Source organism: Toxotes jaculatrix, chromosome 19 (assembly GCF_017976425.1).
Source record: "Toxotes jaculatrix isolate fToxJac2 chromosome 19, fToxJac2.pri, whole genome shotgun sequence".
Lineage (NCBI taxonomy): Eukaryota > Metazoa > Chordata > Actinopteri > Toxotidae > Toxotes > Toxotes jaculatrix.
Window position 1 is genome coordinate 19,841,348 of NC_054412.1, and position 23,663 is coordinate 19,865,010.

The 23,663-nt window shown below is 42.4% G+C and overlaps 3 protein-coding genes across 3 annotated transcripts in view; 2 read left to right on the top strand and 1 right to left on the bottom strand.

The window, feature by feature from the left end:
* The window catches only part of LOC121199611 (heparan sulfate glucosamine 3-O-sulfotransferase 5), a 62,604-nt gene extending 57,240 nt beyond the window's left edge, over positions 1 to 5,364 (top strand). The window contains exons 3-4 of the mRNA XM_041064458.1: positions 2,585 to 2,726; positions 3,949 to 5,364. Of these exons, the coding sequence (XP_040920392.1) occupies positions 2,620 to 2,726; positions 3,949 to 4,879 (1,038 nt within the window). The 5' untranslated portion in view covers positions 2,585 to 2,619 and the 3' untranslated portion in view covers positions 4,880 to 5,364. The remainder of the gene's footprint in view (positions 1 to 2,584; positions 2,727 to 3,948) is intronic.
* Positions 5,365 to 7,488: 2,124 nt separating this feature from the next.
* LOC121200022 (histone deacetylase 2) lies at positions 7,489 to 15,675 on the top strand. The gene is made up of 14 exons (XM_041065054.1): positions 7,489 to 7,653; positions 8,981 to 9,093; positions 9,231 to 9,348; positions 10,284 to 10,358; positions 11,064 to 11,202; positions 11,338 to 11,479; positions 11,733 to 11,825; positions 12,202 to 12,310; positions 12,448 to 12,588; positions 13,448 to 13,556; positions 13,842 to 13,972; positions 14,384 to 14,539; positions 14,651 to 14,708; positions 15,307 to 15,675. Exons 1-14 carry the CDS (start codon positions 7,599 to 7,601, stop codon positions 15,335 to 15,337), a joined length of 1,470 nt encoding a protein of 489 aa, XP_040920988.1. The 5' UTR covers positions 7,489 to 7,598; the 3' UTR covers positions 15,338 to 15,675.
* A 2,312-nt stretch (positions 15,676 to 17,987) lies between these two features.
* Positions 17,988 to 21,648, bottom strand: marcksa (myristoylated alanine-rich protein kinase C substrate a). The gene is made up of 2 exons (XM_041064863.1): positions 21,200 to 21,648; positions 17,988 to 20,000 (listed from the first exon to the last, which is right to left on the bottom strand). Exons 1-2 carry the CDS (start codon positions 21,293 to 21,295, stop codon positions 19,278 to 19,280), a joined length of 819 nt encoding a protein of 272 aa, XP_040920797.1. The 5' UTR covers positions 21,296 to 21,648; the 3' UTR covers positions 17,988 to 19,277.
* Positions 21,649 to 23,663: the final 2,015 nt, after the last annotated feature.

Below are 23,663 nucleotides of genomic sequence, written 5' to 3' on the forward strand. Positions count from 1 at the left end.
TTGGTCACGTATTTTCAGTTTCACTACAGTTTAATGTCATGTCTTTTTTTAATCACTTTTCAAAAGCCAAACATATATATCAGCCAAAGTATAAGGTAGAGTTTAGAGTATGTTTGCCTGCTGTGACCTAAGCCACACACAAGCAGGTGGAGACGCTTCTAGAAATGAGTTTCCATGAGCAGCTCATGTAGGTAATGTAGCTTATGTAGCTAACCCACGTAGCAAATATAGCTAACGCAAGTAGCTAATGTAGCTAACTCATGTAGCAAGTGTAGCTAACGCAAGTAGCTAATGTAGCTAACTCATGTAGCTAATGTAGCCAACTCAAGTAGCTAATGTAGCTAATTCATGTAGCTAATGTGGCTAACTCATGTAGCTAATGTGGCAAACAAGTAGCTTATGTAGTCAAAGGTCAGAGAACCATTTTTTCAAAAATTACCATTGGCCATTAAAACTTATGCAAATAGGAGCCTGCCAAAGGCTGTCATTCAAGATATCTAATCCCAACTTTAATGAATATAAAGTTATATAATGTATAATGTTATCTGGTCATGTTAATGGAAGTCTTCCTCATCTCTCCCATCTGAAATGAATGTGGCATTACTGAAGGGTCACATCACAGAAACATGAACAATTCTAAAATATAAGTAACACAAGTATATGAGTCTTAAAGTCAGCAAACTGACACAGAAATGGCAGCTGTATAGTGATATCTATCTATCTTTGAAAGCTAAATTTCACTAACATGAGTCATCCTGATCATACACCTGGGTGTATTGAATTAATCAAGGGTGCAAGCTTTCATTATCTGGGAATTAAACGTTTTAAATGTAAAAACTTTTTTCTGTTCCAGTTATAGTTTCACTGTAAATCTTAAAAGTTAAAAAAAACATCCTGGATAATATAATCTGATTTTCTTGAACCAAATGACACTGTGAACAAAGGTGGATTACTATCAGAATGGTGTGTCTTGCTGCTAAAAGAAATACTGAACAGACTTTATTTCCACTGGAAACAATTGAATTTATTGCTCCTGCTTGTTTCAGAGATACAAGATGTAATGAAAAACATTTCTTTTCCAAATGGGACTCCACAAACCCAGGGCTGGCCCCTGGCTAACTGGTGTTATTCTTCTGCTTTGTCAGGCTGATGAAATTGCAATTGGTCTGCTGGTCTCCCTTCAGAAGTCACCACAAGGCATTATGAGTAAAATGTTTTCCAGTCACACAGGGGTCAAAACCTCTCTCTACTTGTTTATGAGATGCTCTGGAGGATCTTCTCTTTTGGTAATGGGAGGCAGTTTTAAAGGCTGGATTAGACTGCAATTGGCCCTTTTGTAATAGTGCTATGACTTCTGTATAGATCCATTATTCCATAATGTGATTTACCCAGTCACACTGTGGTAAGCTTGCAGATGCAGGTATCGATCAGCAAAAAAACTGTCTTTTGTTTAATTAGAGTGAGACAAACATTTCTGTGCTCCATCTGTGTGAAAGGATGCAGTGCCCTCTGTTGGAGGCAGAGATTCATTCCTGCATTTTCTTTGAAGGTCAAAAGCGCAATAAGCATTAACATAATGGGACCATCTGCGCACTTCTTCCTCCTTTGAGACCAAAACATGGCTAAAAGGAGGTTAAATGTTCGACTTTCGTTCGTCGGTCTTTAAAAGAATAATGATGTTGCTCCGTGTTGTGTAGTGGTCTTTATTTTGAAAACAGGAAACAAGGTTTATGTGAGTGATGAACCAGGCAGTAAAGCTGCAGGTTAACCTAAAACAGTTTAAAAAGGCAAAAAGAAAGCTACACCTTTCAGAGGGCACATGGTCATTTGATCCACCCATTAACAAATATTGATTAGTGCAGCTTTAACATCAGCAAAAACCTCCAGCTTGAACATACACAGTTGCACTAAAGACGAAAACATCACAACATACAGATAAAGACTAAGGACAAAGATAACCAGGGCTAAATGAGATAAGGAGATGGTGAGTGTGTGTGTGTGTGTGTTGGTGGGCAAGAAAGACAAGATGACGGGGGAGTTGGGGAGTTGGACATTTAGAGGGGTTTGACAGGTCTGCTATTTCATGGTCTCTGGGAGGGTTGTCCACAGGGTCCTCCCGTCCTGCCCAGCGGCGACAGAGACAACGGGCACAAAATGTGAAAAAGAAAAACAATGAATATATAAATTAAATCCGCTTTTTAAAAAGTGACATGAAAAAAGGGAGAAATGGTGAAGAGTTGCCAATCAAAGAGTTAGAGAGAAAACAGAAAGAAAAAAAACCTTCCAAAAGTAAGAAGGAAAAGAAAAGGAGAAGAAAATGTGTAGAAAATTACATTATTACACATTCCTGTCTCAGAGCTGGGCCCTGTGCATTGGATCAAGTCTGAGTTGTCAGAAATAAATAAATAGTAACAAAGTGGCAGTTGGTGGGTGAGCATTTTCTGTAATGGCACCGCAGCACTTTTCAAGCGTGTGTGAGTGCGGCTTAATCACTTGTAAGACTTGATTGAGTGTGTGTTAATAAACATTAGGCTGTCCCTTTTCCTCCTGGTGATTAGTGGTTTATGTGCTCTGCTCTCTGCAGGCTGAAGACGCAGTCCTGAAGATTGATGGAGGGCCATGCTATTCAAACAGCAGGCATTGCTGAGACAGAAGCTCTTCGTTCTGGGCAGCCTCGCTATCGGAAGTGTTCTTTATCTCGTGGCCAGGGTTGGGACCTTGGATAGGTAAGTCACCACTGTCACATTCTGTATGTGTACAAACATATACGTAGTTATTAGGGTTTTTTTTTAATTCACACAGTTTAAGTGAATTATGGAATCAGTGTAGGCAATCCTCCACTTCACAAGGTTTTCTTTTTACAGTGCAGTGCCTCCTCTCAGACGTGTGCTGTGGAGGTTAGGTTATGCCAGTTCTCCCAAATGAGAAATAATTTGTGCTATAGATAACATGAGGAAAAAAAAAGGTCTTGAGAGACCCAGCTCAGAGCAAGAATTTCCCCATGGGAGCAGCAGCAACAGGAGTTTGTTTGGAAAGAATGGAAAAAAAAAACAACAACACTATGAAAAGTGATGGCCTGATTTTATACAGAGCTGTATTTTCAGGTTTCCTGTATAAAAAATTTCTTTTACAAAGGGTAAGTTTTGGGTTTTAATTATTATTACTGATCGTTTTGGGTAAAGCTGCGTTAATCAAAACTTATATATTAATAGTTGCTTAAATGTCCATGTTAAAGCTGCTTTACTGCTTTTTTTACTGCTGCTTTGGCACAATCTACTGTTCTCATCAAGCTTGTTTCCAGAAAGCTCTTCTAAACCCACTGTATGCTCCTCTCCTGCACCAGGTAGCAGATGTTAACAACCAGATGGTAAATATGGTGGAGCATTTAACGGCTGCAGAGACACATTTATCTCAGGAGTTGGTGGAGACCAAAAGCATTGGACTATTGACTATTGCTCTTACATTAGTTGGGTGGTCAGAAACACAACTCTGAAGCATTTTAGGTGTGTAAATAGCCACCTGTCTGCACATAACACGTGCTATACTTTATAAGGTGTTAACATGTCAGTGTTGTGTTTTTAGCTTGTTCTGCTGCCCCCAAAAATAATATAAAAATTATTTAATCCTAAAAGTCTTATTTTCTTAAAACAACTGAAAAAAAAAATTCTTGAAATTATCAGCATGGATTATGAGAGCTATTGTGGCTAAATGGGGGAAGAGCACAGCACCACCCAGACACTCAGACTTGATTTAAAATAATTTCCAAGGCAAGACGTGTGTCATGCTTTCGTGTTTAACATTAAAAAAAAACTCACCTTAAATAAAATCTTGCACTCTTTAACACTTTAACCAAGACAAACATTTGTTTGCATATAAAGTTAAGAAACCTTGTAATAAATAAGTGATGATAGTGTCTTTTCCATTTCTCTTTTGTTTGTTCTCTTTCAGGCTACAGCCTATTTGCCCCATTGAAAGCAGACTGACCCCCCCTGAGCCAGAGCAAATCCCTCTCCGCACCCTGCAGTTTAAGCGTGGCCTGCTCCATGAATTACGTAAGGGCAATGCCACCAAAGAGCAAATCCGCCTGCACAACCTGGTCCAGCAGCTGCCTCGGGCCATCATCATCGGGGTGCGCAAGGGGGGCACCCGTGCCCTGCTGGAGATGCTCAACCTGCATCCGGCAGTGGTTAAGGCTTCGCAGGAGATCCACTTCTTTGACAATGACCAAAACTACGCCCGCGGCATCGACTGGTACAGAGGGAAAATGCCCTTCTCTTTCCCTCATCAGATCACCATTGAGAAGAGTCCTGCTTACTTCATCACAGAGGAAGTCCCTGAACGCATCTTCAAGATGAACTCCTCCATCAAGCTGCTGATCATCGTCCGTGAGCCCACGACCAGAGCTGTATCTGACTACACGCAAGTTCTGGAGGGCAAGGAGCGCAAAAACAAGACCTACCACAAGTTTGAGAAGCTGGCCATCGACGCTAGTACCTGTGAGGTGAACACAAAGTACAAAGCTGTCCGGACCAGCATCTACACCAAACATCTGGAGCGCTGGCTGAAGTACTTTCCCGTGGAGCAGTTCCACATCGTGGACGGGGACCGCCTGATCACTGACCCACTGCCGGAGCTGCAGCTCGTGGAGCGCTTCCTCAACCTACCCTCAAGGATCAGCCAATATAACCTGTACTTCAATGCCACCAGGGGATTTTACTGTCTGCGATTTAACATTGTCTTCAACAAGTGCCTGGCAGGCAGCAAGGGTCGCATCCATCCAGAGGTGGACCCGTCGGTGGTGACTAAACTGCAGAAGTTCTTTCACCCCTTCAATCAGAAGTTTTACCAGATCACTGGTAGAACATTCAGCTGGCCATGATGAGCATTGAAAACTCCTCCACTCCTTGGATCGGTGTTTTTTTTTTTGTTTTGTTTTTTTAAACGCCACTCAACGAGATCTCAAAAGATATTTATAGCACTTTTACTGAATTTAATACAAGAACGACAGTGTGACCAAATATAAAAAGGAACTTGATGTAAGTTTGTTTTTATCTGTGTGGAAATTAAACAAAGTAGTTTGGTTTGACTAAAAGATTCAGTTCTAAGCACTTGATCTTACAAATTAATTCACCTGTCTCTCAATGTTCCCCATGAAGGAAGAAAAAAAAAACCCAGTACTGAACTGTGATTAAGTAAAGAGATTATTTTTGTTGCTTTTTAAAAGACTATCAAACACTGACATCCATGCTGTTAAGATAAGCTTTAAGTGTGATGCTTTTCATAAAAAAAAAACCCTTAAAAGATGAAAAAATCACATCTCATCAACCTCAGAGTTGTTCATTTGTTCCCCATCATGTTGTTCATTTGACCAAAACTGCATGTGCAATCAAGATGCCATTATACCACTGTAGGATCTTGCATTAGTTTTGTTGTCCTCTGTTGTTGTTTTTGTATTCTTTTTCATCACATTTTAGTTTGAATTCATGCTGTGATCAGTCCATTAGCTCTAATTCTCTACCCAGCATTATCCAGAAAAGGATCATCAGAACAGAATCACGTGTTTCAAGCTTGACTCTAAGCCTTCAAGGCATTTCAGACTGGAGCTTGTGTTTTATTGTAAGTATGTTGTTTCTTCCCCTTACAGCTTTTTCATCAGTTTGCAGAATAACCTGGCAAAAAGCCATAGTGAAAAAAAAATAGTTGTCCTCTGATGATTCTTGTCAACTGCTTATTCTAAGATGATTAACAAAATCCTGTCTGTTTCTGTGCAAATATTCATTCTGTATCATGTGTGTTGTTAAAAAAAAAAAGTCTAAATTAAAAGAACATGTAGACATTTGTCAACTGATTTACTGTGTACTGTTGTTCATCTTTTGCTGTTGAAAGGAACAGTTTAACATTTTGGGAAATAGATGAGACGTTGGATAACACTCATGACTGTGTGTCAAGTATGTAGCTGGAGTCTGATCACCTCCTGACTCCAGCTACACACTTGACACAGACATTACAGAGAGAGAGAGAGAGAGGGCAAGGCCTTCGAATTTCAGAGGTCTTGGAAAGAGCAAGACGTTTCTTCTTGAACCAAGATGAATCACATCTTGTTCAACTGATAAATCATGATTCTGTCTGAACACAGTAAAATGCCATGTATATGTAATCAGAGGGGTTTGTTTTTATCTTTTATATGTTAGATACAAGATGGGTGATCTTTCTGTCTTTGGAGGGTCTTAAGCAGGAGGTGTCAGAAAAGTTACCACAGGGATAACTTGTTACCATGTGTTTAAATCTCGTTTTAGAGAAATTACCACAAAAGAAATAAGTAGCAGCATGATGGTATAAGAAACAATGACACTACTCATTGACCTGGAGGCGCTAGTTCATATCCTGGTAATGCATTTGCTTAAAGGTGGATTAAAGACTGGGAAAAGTGGGCCACTGCTCCAGGACATCAAACTCTGAGGGACCATAAAGGCACCAGGTTTTATATCTTGTTTGTGGTAATTGGATTAAATTAATTTTATTTGCACCCAGTGAGACAGTTAAAAGGTGAATGTTTTGAGAGGCACCGTATAAACTGAAATGTTCCTGAACGTTTTCCTAACTTTGAGGCCCCATCTTGCAGTTGGGCCCTGCATCAAAGACCTTTGTGATATCACTTGACAAATTATCACACAACTATTGACAAACTGAGACAGGTTGGAATTTCAGTGTCTAAAGTGCCAGTTGGTTTCTGAGTCAAACATACTGTCATTTGTATTCTGCAGTGCACACTCTACCTGAGGGGTACTTCAGGCAACAGGATAAATAAACACTGCCCAAAGGCTTATTCTTACCCTAGTGCCCCCATAGCAGGTTAATCCAGTCCTGACTCTGCCCCATGGACCATTAGCAGAACCCTTTCTCTCTGACCTCCCCGAAGTTCTCTCCAAGGATCAAGTGAATAGCAGGTGAAAGTGTACCTTGCGCATGAGATGAGAAAACATACAGCCACTGCATGCCTGGTTGCAAGCAGGCATCTCAGTGTCAGATCTAAACAGTATTTGCTATATAGTGTTTTCCTATTCCCCTTTTTATGGACTGGGAGCAGACCACAATGTAACAAAGACGATGCTGACACCTAGTGTTGTGTCAGAGCAATAAATAAAGTGCTGTGGATCCGTGCCTTCCTTTTGCCGAAGTAGCTATAATTATATTTTGCATAAACCACTGCAAACATATTTTGGTGCTTTGTTTCTAGAAGTAGGTCATTCTGTTTACAGTTTATCTGTCAGCTCCTGGGGAGTTTCTTTGGGAGCTCTTATTCATACTTTTACATTTTTTTCCACGTACTTAAAAAACTTAATAACCCATGATGTTTCTACAGCTGTATTAACTTTCTGTCCCTAACTTGTCCCATCTTTATTATCGCTGCCAGGGGCCCCGGGGCCACTTTCCAACGTAACAGCTGGCCCCGCTCCGCCCCCGGTGTGGTTGCGCCTCCCATTCAGCAGCGCTCCGCTTCGCCGTGTATTCTTCTGTGTTGATACCGTCCATTCAATTTCGCATCTGCTAAAGCCAATTTAAACCAGCTGTTTTTGGGGGGGAAAACTAATCCAAACATGGCTTACACGACCGCGGGTGGGACAAAGAAGAAGGTCTGCTACTACTATGACGGTACGGGACATCCGCTGTGTGTGAATGGGAAGCCCTAAATTGAGGCTGGCTAGCGCTAGCCGCTTAGCTGTTCGGTTAAGCTGCTCCTGCTGCTGAATGAATGGTGTTTTACGCAAGTTAGCTAACGAGCAAGCTCGCGCTAGCGTTAATGACCATCGCTTAAATGGCCTCCGTGGTGCTAACTAGTATCATCCCGAGTGTTAACTGGTTTAAAAACCAAGGACATAACCAAATATGCACTTAACACATTACATAGAACGAGAGAGAGGGTAATAATAAACGTAAGATCAGGTTAACTACTAGCTAACAGTGGAATCGAAACAGTCATTATCATCATTGTTTGAACCGTCTAATTCCGACCGCAGACCGGGCTTTGTGCACCGTGTTATTTCTACGTACCCGGATGAATAAATGAAATTCAAGAGAAACTATAAACCCAGCTTGTCAAAGTTACATTTTTAAAGCCACAAAGCGAAATGTGCAACTATTACACGCACGGGTCTAATTGATATCTAACGTTGCTCAGTGCACTTCATCAGTATTTGTGCCGCTTTGAGCCCAGAAAGCAGCATTTGACCGTGGAGGCCGTGATCCACAGTGTACCCAGGACGTCCCCTAGAGACATCACTTATTTTAAACTCTGCAGTTCAGGTCAATTAGGACGTAATTAGTCACAGTAAGTTATCTGCTGGGCTGGCGTTCCTATTCATTTACACTGGAGCAGTGCCATAAGGTGTCACTTGGCCTGGCTTGCTGTTTTTTAGTTGTTTATATACACTAATATTGGCCCACTCGCCAGTGTGATGATGAGCCAGTACAAACTCACACTACTTGGAGGATAGCTCGTTTTGAATGAAATTGTTTGTGTACATGTAATTCTCCATTGATACTGCATGCAACACACGCATATTACACCGTTCTACAACATACACATTCAGTTTCTGTCTCAGTGTTTGAATATTTCTCTGTAGACATAGCAACTCAGTGTAACGAGTTGGCCCCAAAACAACCTGATTTTAAGGAATTATGTCTTCGGTAGGGACCAGGGGATTGGGGCTGAGTGCTGCAGGTGGGGTTGGAAGGTCAGACATTATTGAGAGACCGACTAACACATTGTTGGTTTTTGTCTTTTCTTGGGATTTGCTGACGGTTAAGAATATAAGAAAAGCGAAAAGTGTAGCATTATTTTTACATTTGTGTATGTGACACATGGTTGGTTTGGATGTACGGATGAATAAATGGCATATATATATACCTTCTTATTAAACTGTACATGACACATACACATGCAGTGAATGTGGGCTTTAACCTATGTTTCCATTTGCAGGTGATATTGGAAATTATTACTACGGACAGGGGCATCCCATGAAACCACATCGTATCCGGATGACTCACAACCTGCTCCTGAACTATGGACTGTACAGGAAAATGGAAATCTATGTAAGTCTCTAACCACAAACTTTATCTATAGTAGGCGGTACTGTTGTAACAAAATGTGAGATATTAAATATATAATATAAATATAAGTAAAATATGAACCTGTAGTTTTCATCCAGCTGCTTTCTTCTGTGTTTCAGAGACCACACAAAGCCACAGGTGAGGAGATGACAAAGTATCACAGTGACGACTACATCAAGTTCCTCCGATCCATACGGCCAGACAACATGTCTGAGTTCAGCAAGCAGATGCAGCGCTGTAAGTAGTTTGGAGGCTGCTTATACAGGGTTCTCAGGGTTTGTTTTTTTTAATTATTGATTCATTTGTTGATTATTTCATACTTGATTAATTATGTCAAATACAGTTAGTTGTATTCAGTTTGCAGTGGTAGTAAAAAGAAATGTCAGTGCCAGTGTGATGACAGATTCAGCACTGTTTCTCACTGCTCATGACTTCTTTGGGATATCACAGAATATTTGAATTTGTATTCCACATAGATATTGTGATGTGTTAAAATATTAAGCTTACTTCAGCTCACAGCAGGAACACACTTGGAAGTGAAAGCAGTGTTGCTGATGGTTCTGAGTTAGTTCCAAAAAAACAAAAAAAACAAAACTACCCAGTAATGTGGAAGTGGGTTGAAAACATGAACCCTGTGACAGAACGTGCAGAGGAGTATATGCCATCACCTGTTTACTAAATTCATCATACGATGTGTCAGCTTTGGTCTGATCCTGCTGTGTAGGTGACTGGTTGATTGGTTCCATTGCATGTTTGCTTTGTGGTAATTAATCAGACCAGTGTGGTGTAATGTTGGGAGAAAGGAAGTTTCTACAAGCTGGGAAAAACGTTAAATGACTCAACGAGTCACTTTCTGTACTCCTGTTTTTCCCACCATGGTGTGCATGGAGATGAAGTTAGTTTCGTTGGATTTTGTTCAGCTGAGCTTTTATTTTAGCGTCAGTAGCCACAGCTCTACCTGTCTGTCTGTCTGTCTGTCTGCTCCTCCAACACATCCTGTGGAACCTCCCTTTAAGTTTATAGTAGGGCTTTTTTTAGTTTGAGAAGTCATGGAAATGACACAGTGATTAAATCAGGCTTGCAGCAGCAAACAACACTCACACCAAGCTGCTGTTCCTGTTTTGTTGGTGTGCTCGTATTTCTCATGATTTCACATCATTTTTGTCTTGCAGTCAATGTTGGAGAGGACTGTCCTGTGTTCGACGGGTTGTTTGAGTTCTGCCAGCTCTCTGCAGGTGGCTCTGCTGGTAAGTTGGATGAGAATACATTGGTTGCACAAGTTTTTATTACCTAATAATAATGATATAGCTTAATGTCAGTTAACTACACACAGGGGTCAGTGCTTGTGCTACTTGGAGGATGGTTTATAGAGAGTTTAATACACATTAATACACATTTCACCAAATGGCCAATTTACAGTCACTAATCCTCCTGAGCTGTACATCTGTGGACTGTGGGAGGAAACCACCAGATATATCACTGCCTTATTACATTCTCTGTTCAGAGAGAATTTCAAACTCATGACCCAAGACGATACACAAAAATACAAATTTTAAACCTCATTTGTACTGTTTGCCATTTTTGTGTGCATGCTGCGGTACCTCTTTTGCTGTGGACTCTGCAGCTCAGTGTTATTGTTAAGAGGACGTCATCATTCTGCCTGTGAATCTTTTAGAAAATGTCGACATTTTCAAAACAATCCCAGGCCAATCCTTTAAATTTCTAAATTATTAATGGTGATCTTTGTTTATCTAAGCTATAAAAAACATGGCAGACACAACAATATGTGGCATTAAATATTAAAGCACCTGAAATATCAGCTTCAAATCCAAAATATTTCTTTCTGAAGTTAAATCTTCATGATTGAAACAGCAAATCAAAGTTAAAGTTAGGGAAAGCATTTATTCAAAACATTCAGTCATTAAACCAAATGTGTTTTCTGTTGTGTCCAGCTGGCTCAGTGAAGCTGAACCGACAGCAGACTGACATTGCAGTGAACTGGGCAGGAGGACTTCACCACGCCAAGAAGTCTGAAGCCTCTGGGTTCTGCTATGTTAATGACATCGTTCTGGCCATCCTGGAACTGCTCAAGTGAGTTTCATCAGCACCTTGACAAAATTCCACACCACGTGTCCGTCCACATGTCTGACAAGCACAGTCTTCATCATTACTATGTATTGTGTGCACTCATCTCTGCTTTGTCTGTGTTGTCCCCCTCTCTCCCAGGTACCACCAGAGGGTGCTGTATATCGATATAGACATCCACCACGGGGACGGAGTGGAGGAGGCCTTCTACACCACAGACAGGGTCATGACTGTGTCCTTCCATAAATACGGGGAGTACTTCCCTGGAACCGGAGACCTCAGGGTGAGCCTCAGCCTTCACCCTGGCTTAGTTATAGGTCATAACTTTTTAGATGAAATCAGCAAACATCGGATTGTTGGTGTGTGGTGTTCACAGGTATTAAAGTAGAAGTGGAGAAGTTATGGCTTAACATTTCCATTTGGAAAGCTGTTGACACCTGTGATGGACATTCAGATGATTCAGTAATGTGTTATTTTGTGTTTTGTTTTGTTTTTTTTCCTCTGTGTCCTACTTCATTGGTCTTCTCTGTGTTTAGGACATCGGAGCCGGAAAAGGCAAATATTACGCTGTCAACTTCCCTCTGCGGGATGGTATCGACGATGAGTCATACGAGCAAATCTTCAAGCCTGTGAGTGAGACATTTAAATCATGAAAACGATAAAACGTCTTTTTATATTCCACTGCAAATATGAAAGATATTTTCACGAAGAAACAAGAATCCAAGGGGAGAGAAGGGCTTTTTTTTCCAAAGTTATAAGACCACAATATAAGTCCTAGAAAGTAGCACAACACACACTGACACTTTCCACTGCTATCCTGAAACTGAGCGTCCATTTTGAATACACCACCACGTGGTCGTTTTTCAACAGTATATGTTTTTTGTTTTTGTCTAATACAAAAATGAAACGTGTAAAAGCTACATTTCAGTTTGAGGGATTTAAGGTGTGATGCACATTATCCTTCAACGTTTCCTGAGTGTGACTTCTCTGCTGTGGGGCCTGCAGGTGATGGCCAAGGTGATGGAGATGTACCAGCCCAGTGCTGTGGTTCTTCAGTGTGGTGCAGACTCTCTCTCAGGAGACCGACTCGGCTGCTTTAACCTCACCATCCGCGGTACGGACACACACACACAAACATTTACAGGAACCTGTCACAGCTTACTTTTGCATGAAATCCCTGTTGGTGTGAGAATAGTGTAACAGGTGAATGTATCACTTGGCGTTTATCAGTGTGTTTCTTGTTTCTTCCAGGGCACGCCAAGTGTGTGGAGTACATGAAGTCCTTCAACCTCCCACTGCTGATGCTGGGCGGAGGAGGGTACACCATCCGTAACGTGGCCCGCTGCTGGACCTACGAGACAGCGGTGGCTCTGGACACAGACATCCCTGATGGTTCGTCACAGATTCCACATCAATGAATGTGGCCCTGCTCCTCCCTCACCTCCTTCCCTGGCTGTAGATGAGTCCCGAACAGTATAAAAATTCTGTTCTCGGTGTGTTTCACATGATTAGAGGCTAAAAGCATCAGTAGGAGCACGGCACCACAGGCTGAATTCCATCAGTAAAGCTGCTGAGGGGCTAATACACTGGGCAGCTGTGAGGCACGACTGTGTGTAACTTTTTGTGTGTGACATTTTTAGATTATCATTCCTTGACGGTGCCTCAATCTGTTCAGGTGCATGGGCTGTATGCAGCTATTTTCAGGAAAATGTACTCAGATTGTTGAAGGTAAAAGAGCTCATACAGAGCAGCCTCCTCTCAGAGTGTTATGTTATTGTATATAATTAGAATTATTAATGTGTAAGCAGCATTTTACTGTTGTGCATTATTGATACTCTGCTAGTGTCCAAAGTCCAGAGAGCCACTGGGAACAAACTCTGACCTGTGGTGTTGTGGATAGATCTTTTTACAGTGGTGAGAGAGTGTTAAACGACTTCACCTCTGAGAAGGGGACAGTTTGGCTGATACCTTTGCTCACAGCGAGCTGAGTCAGCAGACTTGTCTGTTCCACTGAGTGTGAGTAACATAAAGAGAGGGGATGTAATCACAGGCTGTCGAACGGGCCAGCGGTCCTCTTGATGGAATTTCAGGACATTAACCGAACTCCCCACTCATTTCAATTCATCCTCCCCTCAGTCAGGACCGGTGCAGGTTATAAAGCCTCAGTAAATCATATTAACAGGTGTGTTATTGCTTCTGTTTCATTCCATTGTGTTTATCTAACCCTTTCTCCATGATGTGTCTGTTGCAGAGCTGCCCTACAATGACTACTTTGAGTACTTTGGGCCTGACTTCAAGCTGCACATCAGCCCCTCCAACATGACCAACCAGAACACACAGGAGTACATGGACAAGATCAAGTATGTCGAGTCATTTTATTTCCATAGATTTTTAAATGCATTTGGTAATAATTATCAGGCGTGACAGCGTGGTTGGGATTGTTTTCACCGTGTGAGTCTTTCATTCGCAGTAAATGGTCTCCATCACACTGAGAAATTTTTAATTCTGGTTATTGGTCTTTTTTTTTTTTGTCACAAAATGTCCTTGTCTAGTTTTAGATTGTGTCCTGTGTCCATGTTGGATTAGCTGATTACACTGCTCCAGAGTAACCTGAATGCTTTGGTTTTGTGTATCTGACCGCTCAGGCAGCGACTGTTTGAGAACCTGCGGATGCTTCCTCACGCCCCTGGCGTTCAGATGCAGGCCATCCCAGAGGACGCCGTCCCCGACGACACGGTGGACGAGGACACCGAGGATCCCGACAAACGCTTGTCCAGTAAGCGGTCCAGCCCTTCATTTCCTCACATCCCTTTCATTACATGGAGTGAAAGATACAGAACTTTTTAACCCATTGACAGAAATAATAAATAGAAGACCAGCACAGACTTAAACCCCATGGAGCTGGTTTCAGATGAAGTGCACAGAAGGTGAAAGCAAAGCAAACTACAAGTGCAAATTGAAATAGAGATGTTCTAAAACATTTTACTGGTAGTATATAAGTACATATATTGTCTGTCAAACAGTGATGGGCTGGAAAAGCAGTAAATGTCTTCAGCTGTGGCAGCTGTCAGGTTACATCCTGACTACACAGCGTCCTCTGACTCTTTCCACAAGAATGACACAACCAGGCCAAGAACACGTCCACCTGTAATGTCATTAATCAGAGCGTGTTGTCGCACGGTTGCAGTTCGTGCCACAGATAAGAGGATAGCCTGCGATGAGGAGTTCTCCGACTCCGAGGACGAGGGGGAGGGCGGCAGGAGGAATGTGGCCAACCACAAGAAGGGAGCCAAAAGGCCCAGAGTCGACGAAGACAAAAAGGAAGGAGAGGAGAAGAAAACGGGTGAGTGAGCTCAACCTGGACAGGGAGAACACGTGTTGAGCAAATTTTACATCAGCAGATGAAATGTTTCTTTTTTTGGTTGTTATTTATTTGTTCTCCGTCCTATCCCAGAGATAAAAGAGGAAGAGAAAACAAAGGACAGCAGTGCTGAGAAGACTGACTCAAAAAGGTGATAAGTCTCTCGATTAATATTTGTCCAACAAGTAGTTTTTCACACAGATGTCCACAAAATATTTTAGTTGTATTTCTGTATTTTCCCCCCCATTTGCTCACTTCCTGTTGTGGTCCAGCTCGTGGCGACTAAATGCTATTTTTAACTGAGGTTAGGGCTGTGTTCACACCAGTCTACATTCAGTAACCTACAATCACAAATGAAAGCATGTTTTTAGAATTTTTTGCAAATCAGTTCTTTGTAGCAGCCTCTTAAGCAGCAACTACAGCTTTGAGTCCTCCTGAGCGAGTGTCTGCAAACTCTGTCAGATTGGATTCGAAGCGTCTGTGAGCTGTCATCTTCAGGCCTCTGCTCAGGTGTTCTGTGGGTTTAACTCTGAGCTTTGGCTGAGCCCTCAAGGACAGTCAGAGACTTGTCTCGAAGCCACTCCAGCAAAGTATTATGTTCTCCTTAGCATTTGCATGTCAAACGTTTAGTTTTAGCCAATTTAAATTTTGACTGTTCCTACAAATTCCACATAAAGTAGAGCACCTTTCCCCCATAAACCTGAGAATAAATCTCCTGCTGTGATTAACTCTTTGTTTGTCTTTGTCAGTGTGAAGACCGAGCAGACCAGCAGTGCCTGAATAGCTCTTACACAAACCCAACTCTGCGGTGCTGTCCACCCTCAAGGATCCAACTCTGGAGTGAATCACTGTCAGAAGCATTATATTTATTATGACCCTCCATTTTCTATTTGTAAATCTCTTGTGAACTGTAAGCCTCTCTCTTTGTGTAGTGCATCCGTGGATTCCTGGAATCCACCACTTGAATTTTGACGTACTACATCCTTTGATACCCATTTAAACCATTTGATTCCAATGTGCTTGATCTTCTGAAGGAAACGTCGACTTACGTGTTTTTAAGAACCTGTGGGTGATGTGCAGATGAACCCACGATGATTTCATGTTTAAATTTTGATATTTTGCATTTGTCAATAAAACTTTTTTATACTATTGCCTTGAAATGTGTGTTAATTCATCTGCGGAGCCTTCTCCTCCTCTGGGCTATGTGTAATGAAAGTGAATGGCCACACGGGGGTGCTCTCACCACAGAGACTCAGCAGCACGTGAAGGCACAGGTGCAGTGATGAGGACAGGAATCACAGTGAGTGATGTTAGTAATTAGTTGACCGAATGTTTTATAAAAAGCGTAAATATTTTGCGAAACTTTGAAAAAAAGAAGAAATGTTCAACATGAATATTTTTATTCTGGTGAATTTGGCTCAAACATAATACAAAGAGGAAGCAAATATAATTAAACACCGTTTATCGGTTAGGATTCTCCTCTCTTCTGTCGTCCTCCATCTCTGAAGTTAACTTCGCTGCCAGAGAAAGGTTGTTTGTTGGGTTTTTTTTGTGGGTTTTGACTGGACTTTGTTCTGTGTAGGAGACTCACTGTAGTCCCAGAGGGAAGACTCCAGACCGGAGACAAGCACCGAGAGGTATGCTAACTCGTTAACAAGCTAACCAGCTAACCAGCTTTAATTCTTAGCATTATCTTATCCTTTGTTATTCACCGTCTCCCCAGGCAGGTTCATGCCAAACCATCCTGGGAACCACAGAGACGAACCGTGACTGAGACGGGAAAAGATGTTTGGAGATGTAAGTAGTAATGTAGTGGAGTATATCTTGTCTGCCATAAAATGTTTAGTTCAGGGACTGGTATATCTCAGATAGCAAAATTAAGCTGCTGACCCAATATATGGGTCCAGTGTGGCCCCCATATAGCCTACTTCCACATCTGGGCTAATTCCAGCTGTCATCCTCCAGTGTTGGCTGGCAGCCTGGAAGATTTTCTCTGTGTGCGCCAGATGTGGAAGTAGCATCTCACAGATGTGGGCCGGACTTGGGCCGACGAACGGGACATATGCTGAGCCAGGAGAAACACTAACAAGTGGGACTAGTGTTTGCCAGAATACTTGAACTTCTGACTTCAGTCCGCTTCGGCTGGGGTACTTCTGAAACCTGCACTTCTCCTTCTGAAATCCTCACCTTCCTCTTTCTGATAAGGATCACCACTTCCAGTCTTGGTCAGTGACTTAAAATAGACCAGTGCTAGTTTGACTGGACTGACACTGATGTTTTTAAGGCTTTTGCTCGCTTGGTTGTACTCTACAGTTTCAGAAACTGGCTTTTCATGTCTCAGTGAGCGCAAAGTTAAGGCCAGTGGGTCCCTGAGTTTCACTCTGGTTTTCATTTGTTGATAGTGAGACAAACACAGAGTTGATCATTTTCCCTGCTGTGAATCTCATTCTATTTACAACATTTTTCTCAGAAAAATCTGTCACATTAAGGTCTATGACCATAACATGTTCATTTGGAGGCCCTGACATACAGAACAGTACTTAAGTACCTGAGCAGCAGCAGCCCCCCCCCCCCAGCTGAAACTCAGAGGTCAGAGAGTTATGTAAACTGCACCTCCATTTTCCCAGCTGGTTCTAAATTTTTTACAATCAACTTTTCAGTGTTTCTGGAATAAAAGCCTAAAAAATGGCTCAATTTTTTAGGCTATAGATTAAATAACTCATTTTAATCTATACAGCTGAACACACTTGTGATGCTCTTTATATATTAAGGGAAGATAATTCAGTAAGTTTATCCTAACATTGTTGCTGAAGTTTGGACGCATGTGTTGCACTTGTAGTTTGCCTATTCGTGTGAAGCCGTTTGTTTCTGTTCTTCTAATGTTTTGGATCATTATCTTACTGTATGATGAAGCCCTGCCCAACTAGTCTGTCTTCACTTGATACTGATAGTAGTACAATATAGGACAGCACTGTACTGCCTGCAGTTATACTCCCAATCAGAGTATTTTCATATGTATTTAAACATGTGTGGAGGGAATTTTAAATGCTCCAGCATCTACCCTTTACACCATAATACCCCCATGCTCAAATCCAGGTCCATAAAGAAATGGTTTTCCCAGACCCTGGACCTCAACCACATCCAGCCCCTTTGGGATGAACTGGAATTGGAATTTGAAACAAATCCAGGTTCCAAAATCTGGTGGAAGGCCTGAAACCGGAGTGACAGTTACAGCAGCACTGTAAGGCCCACAGATGCTTTGGTGTCCATATACTTTTGGCTATGTTGAGAAGGCCACAGTTACCTGGATTTTGTCTCGAAGGCGCGGGGTTACTTCAGTACAAATAAACCGCTCAGGATATGAGGATGTGAAGCCCGTTACACCAACGATACAAAAGGCAGGAAAAAAAAATGACAGATGCAGCTCAAATTTTATTCACATTTATTTTTTTTGCTTTTAGTGTGCTCACAGAAAATTAGAACACCTTTAAGCAGAGGAGTTTAATAGCATTTTTTTTGTAAGCAAAGTTACATTCCATCTCTAAGTCAAATTGGTCAAAGCTTCTCCAGTATTTACAAAAGAAGAAGTGAAAGAGAGAGAGAGAGACAAGATGCTACACAAACATTTGCATCTGATAGGTTCCTTAATTTCAGGATCACTGAAAAAGCATTGCCTGCTGTAATCAAAAAAAAAAAACATACCACAGTATATAAACAGTTAACCATTCCACTTATCACAGCTTGGTTTCTGAGTTCAAAATTGCTTAAGATCTTCCAGGATGATGTCTTTTTTTTTTCCCCTCTTTTGTGTGTTTGTGTGTGTTTGTTGTTATCTTACAAAAAAATGAGCGGGTGGAAAAAAGAGCTGCAAACTTCATGTGCTTCTTGAGATCAAGATTTCATTTTGTACAATAATCACAGTTAAAAACACCCCGCCTATACATACTTACATTTTTTTTTTTTATTAAGGTCATAAAACCAACAATAAACGATAAAGCCTATACAACTTGTATTTCTACTGAATCACTGACTGGTACAGCTAATGCAAAGTGAAAAGCTCCTATGAGTTTATATGACTTCCTAAAAACCTAACTCTGGGACTCTTTTGTCGTCGTATCGTAAAAATGACTTAGTGTTGTAAACCGTATGGTGTGTGTATGTGTGTATATAGATGTTGGTCTCATAGTTTTTGTGGGTTTTTTTTTTAAGACTACTCTTTTCATAATAGTCTGTGGCACATTTCCCAGGCTCTCTTCCTCCCTCCCCCCCTGCCCTCCCTGAACTCACCCCCCCACCCCACTCCCCCTTTCATTTACAGCTCTACTCCCTCCTCCTTCATACCATGGGCATGTCCATACCATTTTTTGTTTACATTTTGTATAAAAATTCAAAAAGAAAAAAAAAACTTAATACTGATGAAAAAATATATGGCAGAGTGTGGGTGTATTTAATTTGTCGTACATATTGAAGCCACCCAGCCTTTCCAGCCCGTTTGAATGGAAGGAACGACGGACTGCGGTGGGTTTTGTGTGTGTGTGTGGGGGGGGGGGGGGGGATCAAAAATAAAAAAGAAAAGAAAAGCTTTAAAATATCCTTGGTTGTAGACAAGTTCTTCAAAGAGCCAGGATCTGGCGTCACTCCAACATACAAACAGGGAAATGTTCTTTGATTATCTTTTTTCCTCCTTTTTTATTTTTTAAACTTCTTCCTCTCTCCCGGCTTATTCGGCAGACTCAGTGGCTGCAGCGGGAGCCTCCGCTGAGGCTGCTTCCTGTTCGGCCGGGGCAGCCTCTTCTGTTTTGGGCGCCTCCTCGGCCACAGGCTCAGCCGGCTTCTCCTCAGCCTTTGGCTCCTCTGCGGGAGCAGCCTCCTTGGTCTCCTCGGCAGGCTTCTCTGCTGCTGCTGCTGCTGGTTCTGCTGTCGCTGCTTCCTCTGGCTTGGCCTCTACCTCCTCCTTGGCCTGCTCTGCAGCAGGTGCAGCCTCCCCCTCAGCAGGCTTGGCCTCCTCGGTAGCGGCAGCGGGTGCCTCCTCTGCGCCCTCAGCCTTGGCCTCCTCTGTGGACGGTGCTGCAGCGGCCGCCTCCTCGTTCTCGGCCCCCTCTCCCATCTCCTTTTTGGTCTTCTTGAAAGAAAACCCACTAAGCTTGAATGACTTCTTGAAGGAGAACCTCTGCTTCTTCTTCTTCTTGGGGGTTTCGTTGCTGGTGGAAGGTGTGGCGCCGTCCTCGGCCTTCGCTGCCTCTCCCTCAGCAGGAGCAGGAGATGCTGCCTCTACCTTCTCCCCCTCTGCAGCCTCTGCCTCAGCGGGGGCAGCCTCGGCCTTCTCAGCCTCCTCCTTGGGGGTCTCCTCGGCCGTGGCGCTGCCGTTGGCCTGCACTTCTTCTTTGCCATTCTCGGCCGCTGCAGGAGAGGCATCCCCGTTCGCTTTAACGTGGCCGTTTTCCTATTTAAAAAAGGGAGAGAGAGAAACAGAGGCTGTTAATGTCATGAACACAACTGGCATGGTTTCAAGACTCAAGCCGGACAGTGCCACTGATGGACACCAGGGGCAGCAGACACCATCAAATCAGCAGTGATAAACTCAGACTTTCACTTCAGCCAGTTCCTGCTTTCAAGCTTTCAGAGCAAACAGATACTTTACAGAGTTCACACATACAAAATAACGGTCACGCATTAGGCTTTTTTTTTAAAGCAACGTGTTCCCTCATCTTTTCTCCCAGAATTTCATTCACATTCTGAGCGAGAGTGAGCGCAGTGCCTCATCCGGATCACAAGGGGTCGGTGCAAGGCCGCTCTAACGGAGGAGCGCCAAAGCAAAGCAGCTGCTCATTAAAACAGCAGATGCTCATTAGTCCCGCACATCACAGCGATGAGTTCAGATGCACTTCCTAAAAATGTATCAAATCTCAACGAGGTTCTGAATTGTAGGACCCCCCCACCCCCCAGTGCGCTAAATCCAAACTTTTAGAAGATTGAGCAGCTAATAACAGCACAAGCCTCTTCCTGTCCGGGGCGCACCGCTGGCTCTGAGCCTCTCCTCCTGTGTGATAACCGCCTGCCATCTCCACTTTCTCAGGCGAGCATCTGTAACAAAAGGCGTGGTGCTCCGAGCGCACACAGCCTTTGTTGACGTCGCGCATCTCGCCTTATTCAACAACTACCACACTACGACCAAGAGGTGACTCCGTTCAAAGCCAGCAGCGGTTCATAATCATCCTAAAAAAATATTTTTTTTAAAAAGAGGAGATTCACCCATCAGTTCAACACATGACTTCATTCAGAATCCCTCCATTCGAAATGGTCGGCAACAAAAGATTTCGACCAAACCGGTTTCTTCTTCCTCCTCCTCAGAGATAAAAGCTCATTTTGGCACATTTCCTTTTAAACATCCGCTCAGTGTTGTGTCCAGTTTTCAGAGGGAGAAAAATGAAAACATAAACTGTTGCTCGTGGAGTATGATATATTCATATTTTTTTTCAAGAAAACAAGTCTTTCCATTATTTTTAAACTCCCACCGCGGATCTCCATTCAGATCTATCCACAATTACACACGGATTGAGTGCGCATCCCCCTCCACAACGACCCGATTCACCCCCCCTCCCCTGACGGATGTAAGGAGCTGGATGTTAAAATATCATTTACCTGTCCGTTGGACTTGGTGGGTGAAGCAACAGCCTCTCCTGGCTTTTCAGCCGCGGATTCAGCCTTTCCAGGTGTCTTGGACAATTGCGCTCCCATGCTTTTCGCTCCAACAAAGAAACTCAACTGATCCTCCAAAAAAAAAAAAAAAAAAAAAAAAACGAACAAAGACCCTCTAGCCTCTTTGTTGAAACGCAAAGCTCTGTCTCCCTCTCACTCTCTCTCTCTTTTTCTCTGCACAAAGAAAAAGTTCACAGGAAAAATATAAAGCAAAGTCCAGTTAGAGTGAGGAGGATTCTTCTTTTTTAAAAAAAAAAAATATTATTATTTTTCTGGCAGGAAAAAAGGCTGGCAGGTGAGGAGAAGTAATAAAATCCCGGATTGGTGGCCGTGTCGCTGTAGACAGGCTGCAAAATGGAGAAATTTCCCTTGTTGCTAATAAGATGCGGAGTCCAACGCCCAAGTGCAGAGATGAATGGGCGCTCCGAGCGATGACGGCACCGCACTCAGATTCAGCCAATCACGGCCTCTTCTCTGGGTAGTGGGCGGGGTTTGGGAAAGGGAGTGAACAATAGATCGTAGCGCTGCGTTCACGGGACGTTGAAATAATGAGATTCCGCTTGGCAACTCAATCTAAATAGTATGGCTTCTTACCAAACTAAGGGATCATTTGTTTTCATCACCCCATCAAAATGAACAAAACATAAAGTACTAATTATTTACAAAATGTTTTTGCTTTATATTATACCATTTGTGTTTGTTTTTTTTTGGTAACTGAAGGTTCTGGCTTTTGGGCACAACAAGCTGCTAGATGCTGTTGTACATTTAAAAAATATATCTGAACTAATAGGACAAGGACAAGAGGACAAACCAGACCCAACCCTAACAGACATGGGGATAATACGAGTAGATCCAAAATGCGGTGAACACAAACAAACAGAAGAACATCAACACAAGCAGTGACTCCAATTAATTGTAAGTCACGTGATCAGATCAGAGACAACAGGGTGTCTGGCACCCAAGTTCCATTTGGGTGTTCGACACATTAACATGTAGACATATTGGACAAAATATACAGTAATTTGGCCTAACTTGCGTTGGATGATTGGTTATTAGGAACAAAGTAAATACATAGCAGTTTATATTTACAGGCCAGCTGTATTAGTGTTCTGCCTCAAGATCAAAATACAGAAATGTTTGTTTTGTTGTTGTTGTTACATGGTACATGGTGGAGTTGTGAAGCTGGGAATTAGGAACAATCAAAAATCAAATCTACGCCGAATAATTCTGATGTCATTCGTCATCTGAAAGTAGTTGTAGTCATTCCTGGTTGGATCTTTGGATCTCCAAATTTTCTTTATGTGCCTTGAATGCAGCACTTGAGATTGCAGAGTCAACTTGTTGTGGCCACCAATCTCCTGCTTTATAAGCCATGTATTTAAATGAAATAGTTGTATTTAACATCATTTTTGTACATAATTAAATTGAATTTATATTTACACAGTCACATGACCTGGATTGACTGAAGGCATCATAATCAGGTGTAACAAAGCTGTTCTAACCTTTCACCTGTGCACAGAGTGAGCTAGCATCTGCCTCCACTTTGTCCACTATCACTTTGCATTTAAAAATGTGATCAAACAAACAGTGAACACAGAATCAGGGTGAAGCAGCTTCTCCTAAAAGATGAGGATCAAATTTGGCTGGTTTCAGGAATATTCGCAGCTGAACAACAGTTGAACAAACCCCTGCATATGTGTGTGTGTAGAGGTAACAGAGGGGTTGGGGTTTGGGGGCTGGGAGTGTATCGGTGCAGTCTTGTTGACGGCCGTGTGATGTGCCCCACAGGGAAGGTTGTGAGTGTTCAAACAGGTCCCTCAGCCCACATTTGCAATGCAAATCCATCCACAGAGGCAGAGCTAGTTGCTGTCTGCTGCACTGAGAGAAACGGAGCTAAAAACAAGCAGGTCAGCAGCAGCAGCAGAGGTGAACTGAGGTGGGCTTCCTGGAGGAGGTTCAGTCAGCTGCTTTTTAAATGTTATCAGGCGCGAATGCAAAGCAGCTCCACTGGCCACTCTCACCCGAGATGTAAACCACATTATTTCCTTGTCGTGTGTCCAACCACTAACTTTTTCTGGAGCTTACAACCACATCTTACTGTCTTCCTTAGATTTGATTTGCTCCTCGAGTTTGCTCATATTCAGAGTCTGCAGGTTAGTTACCTTTTAGCCAAACTAACTCCCAAATCCCTCCAACGTCAAGAATAAACATCCATGCTCAGTGGCTCAATAGACTCAATACCCATCCCACTCCGTCTCAAATCAAAGATAATCATTTTTTTAATCTCAACTATAGTTTAATCAGCTTCACAACCGTGATTATTCACAGGATTGCTCAGTCTGGTCTGATCAGGCAAAAATAACCATTTAGTAAAAGTCCCATTAAAAGTCCCAAAAATTTTCTCTGG

Excerpts from the sequence above, each read along its gene's own strand:
- LOC121200022 (XM_041065054.1), top strand. The coding sequence starts at position 7,599 with ATGGCTTACACGACCGCGGGTGGGACAAAGAAGAAGGTCTGCTACTAC. Across the intron at positions 11,203-11,337 it reads GCCATCCTGGAACTGCTCAA|GTACCACCAGAGGGTGCTGT; the intron begins GTGAGTTTCATC and ends CCTCTCTCCCAG. Across the intron at positions 14,709-15,306 it reads GAGAAGACTGACTCAAAAAG|TGTGAAGACCGAGCAGACCA; the intron begins GTGATAAGTCTC and ends TGTCTTTGTCAG.
- marcksa (XM_041064863.1), bottom strand. The coding sequence starts at position 21,295 with ATGGGAGCGCAATTGTCCAAGACACCTGGAAAGGCTGAATCCGCGGCT. Across the intron at positions 20,001-21,199 it reads CCACCAAGTCCAACGGACAG|GAAAACGGCCACGTTAAAGC; the intron begins GTAAATGATATT and ends TTTTTTAAATAG.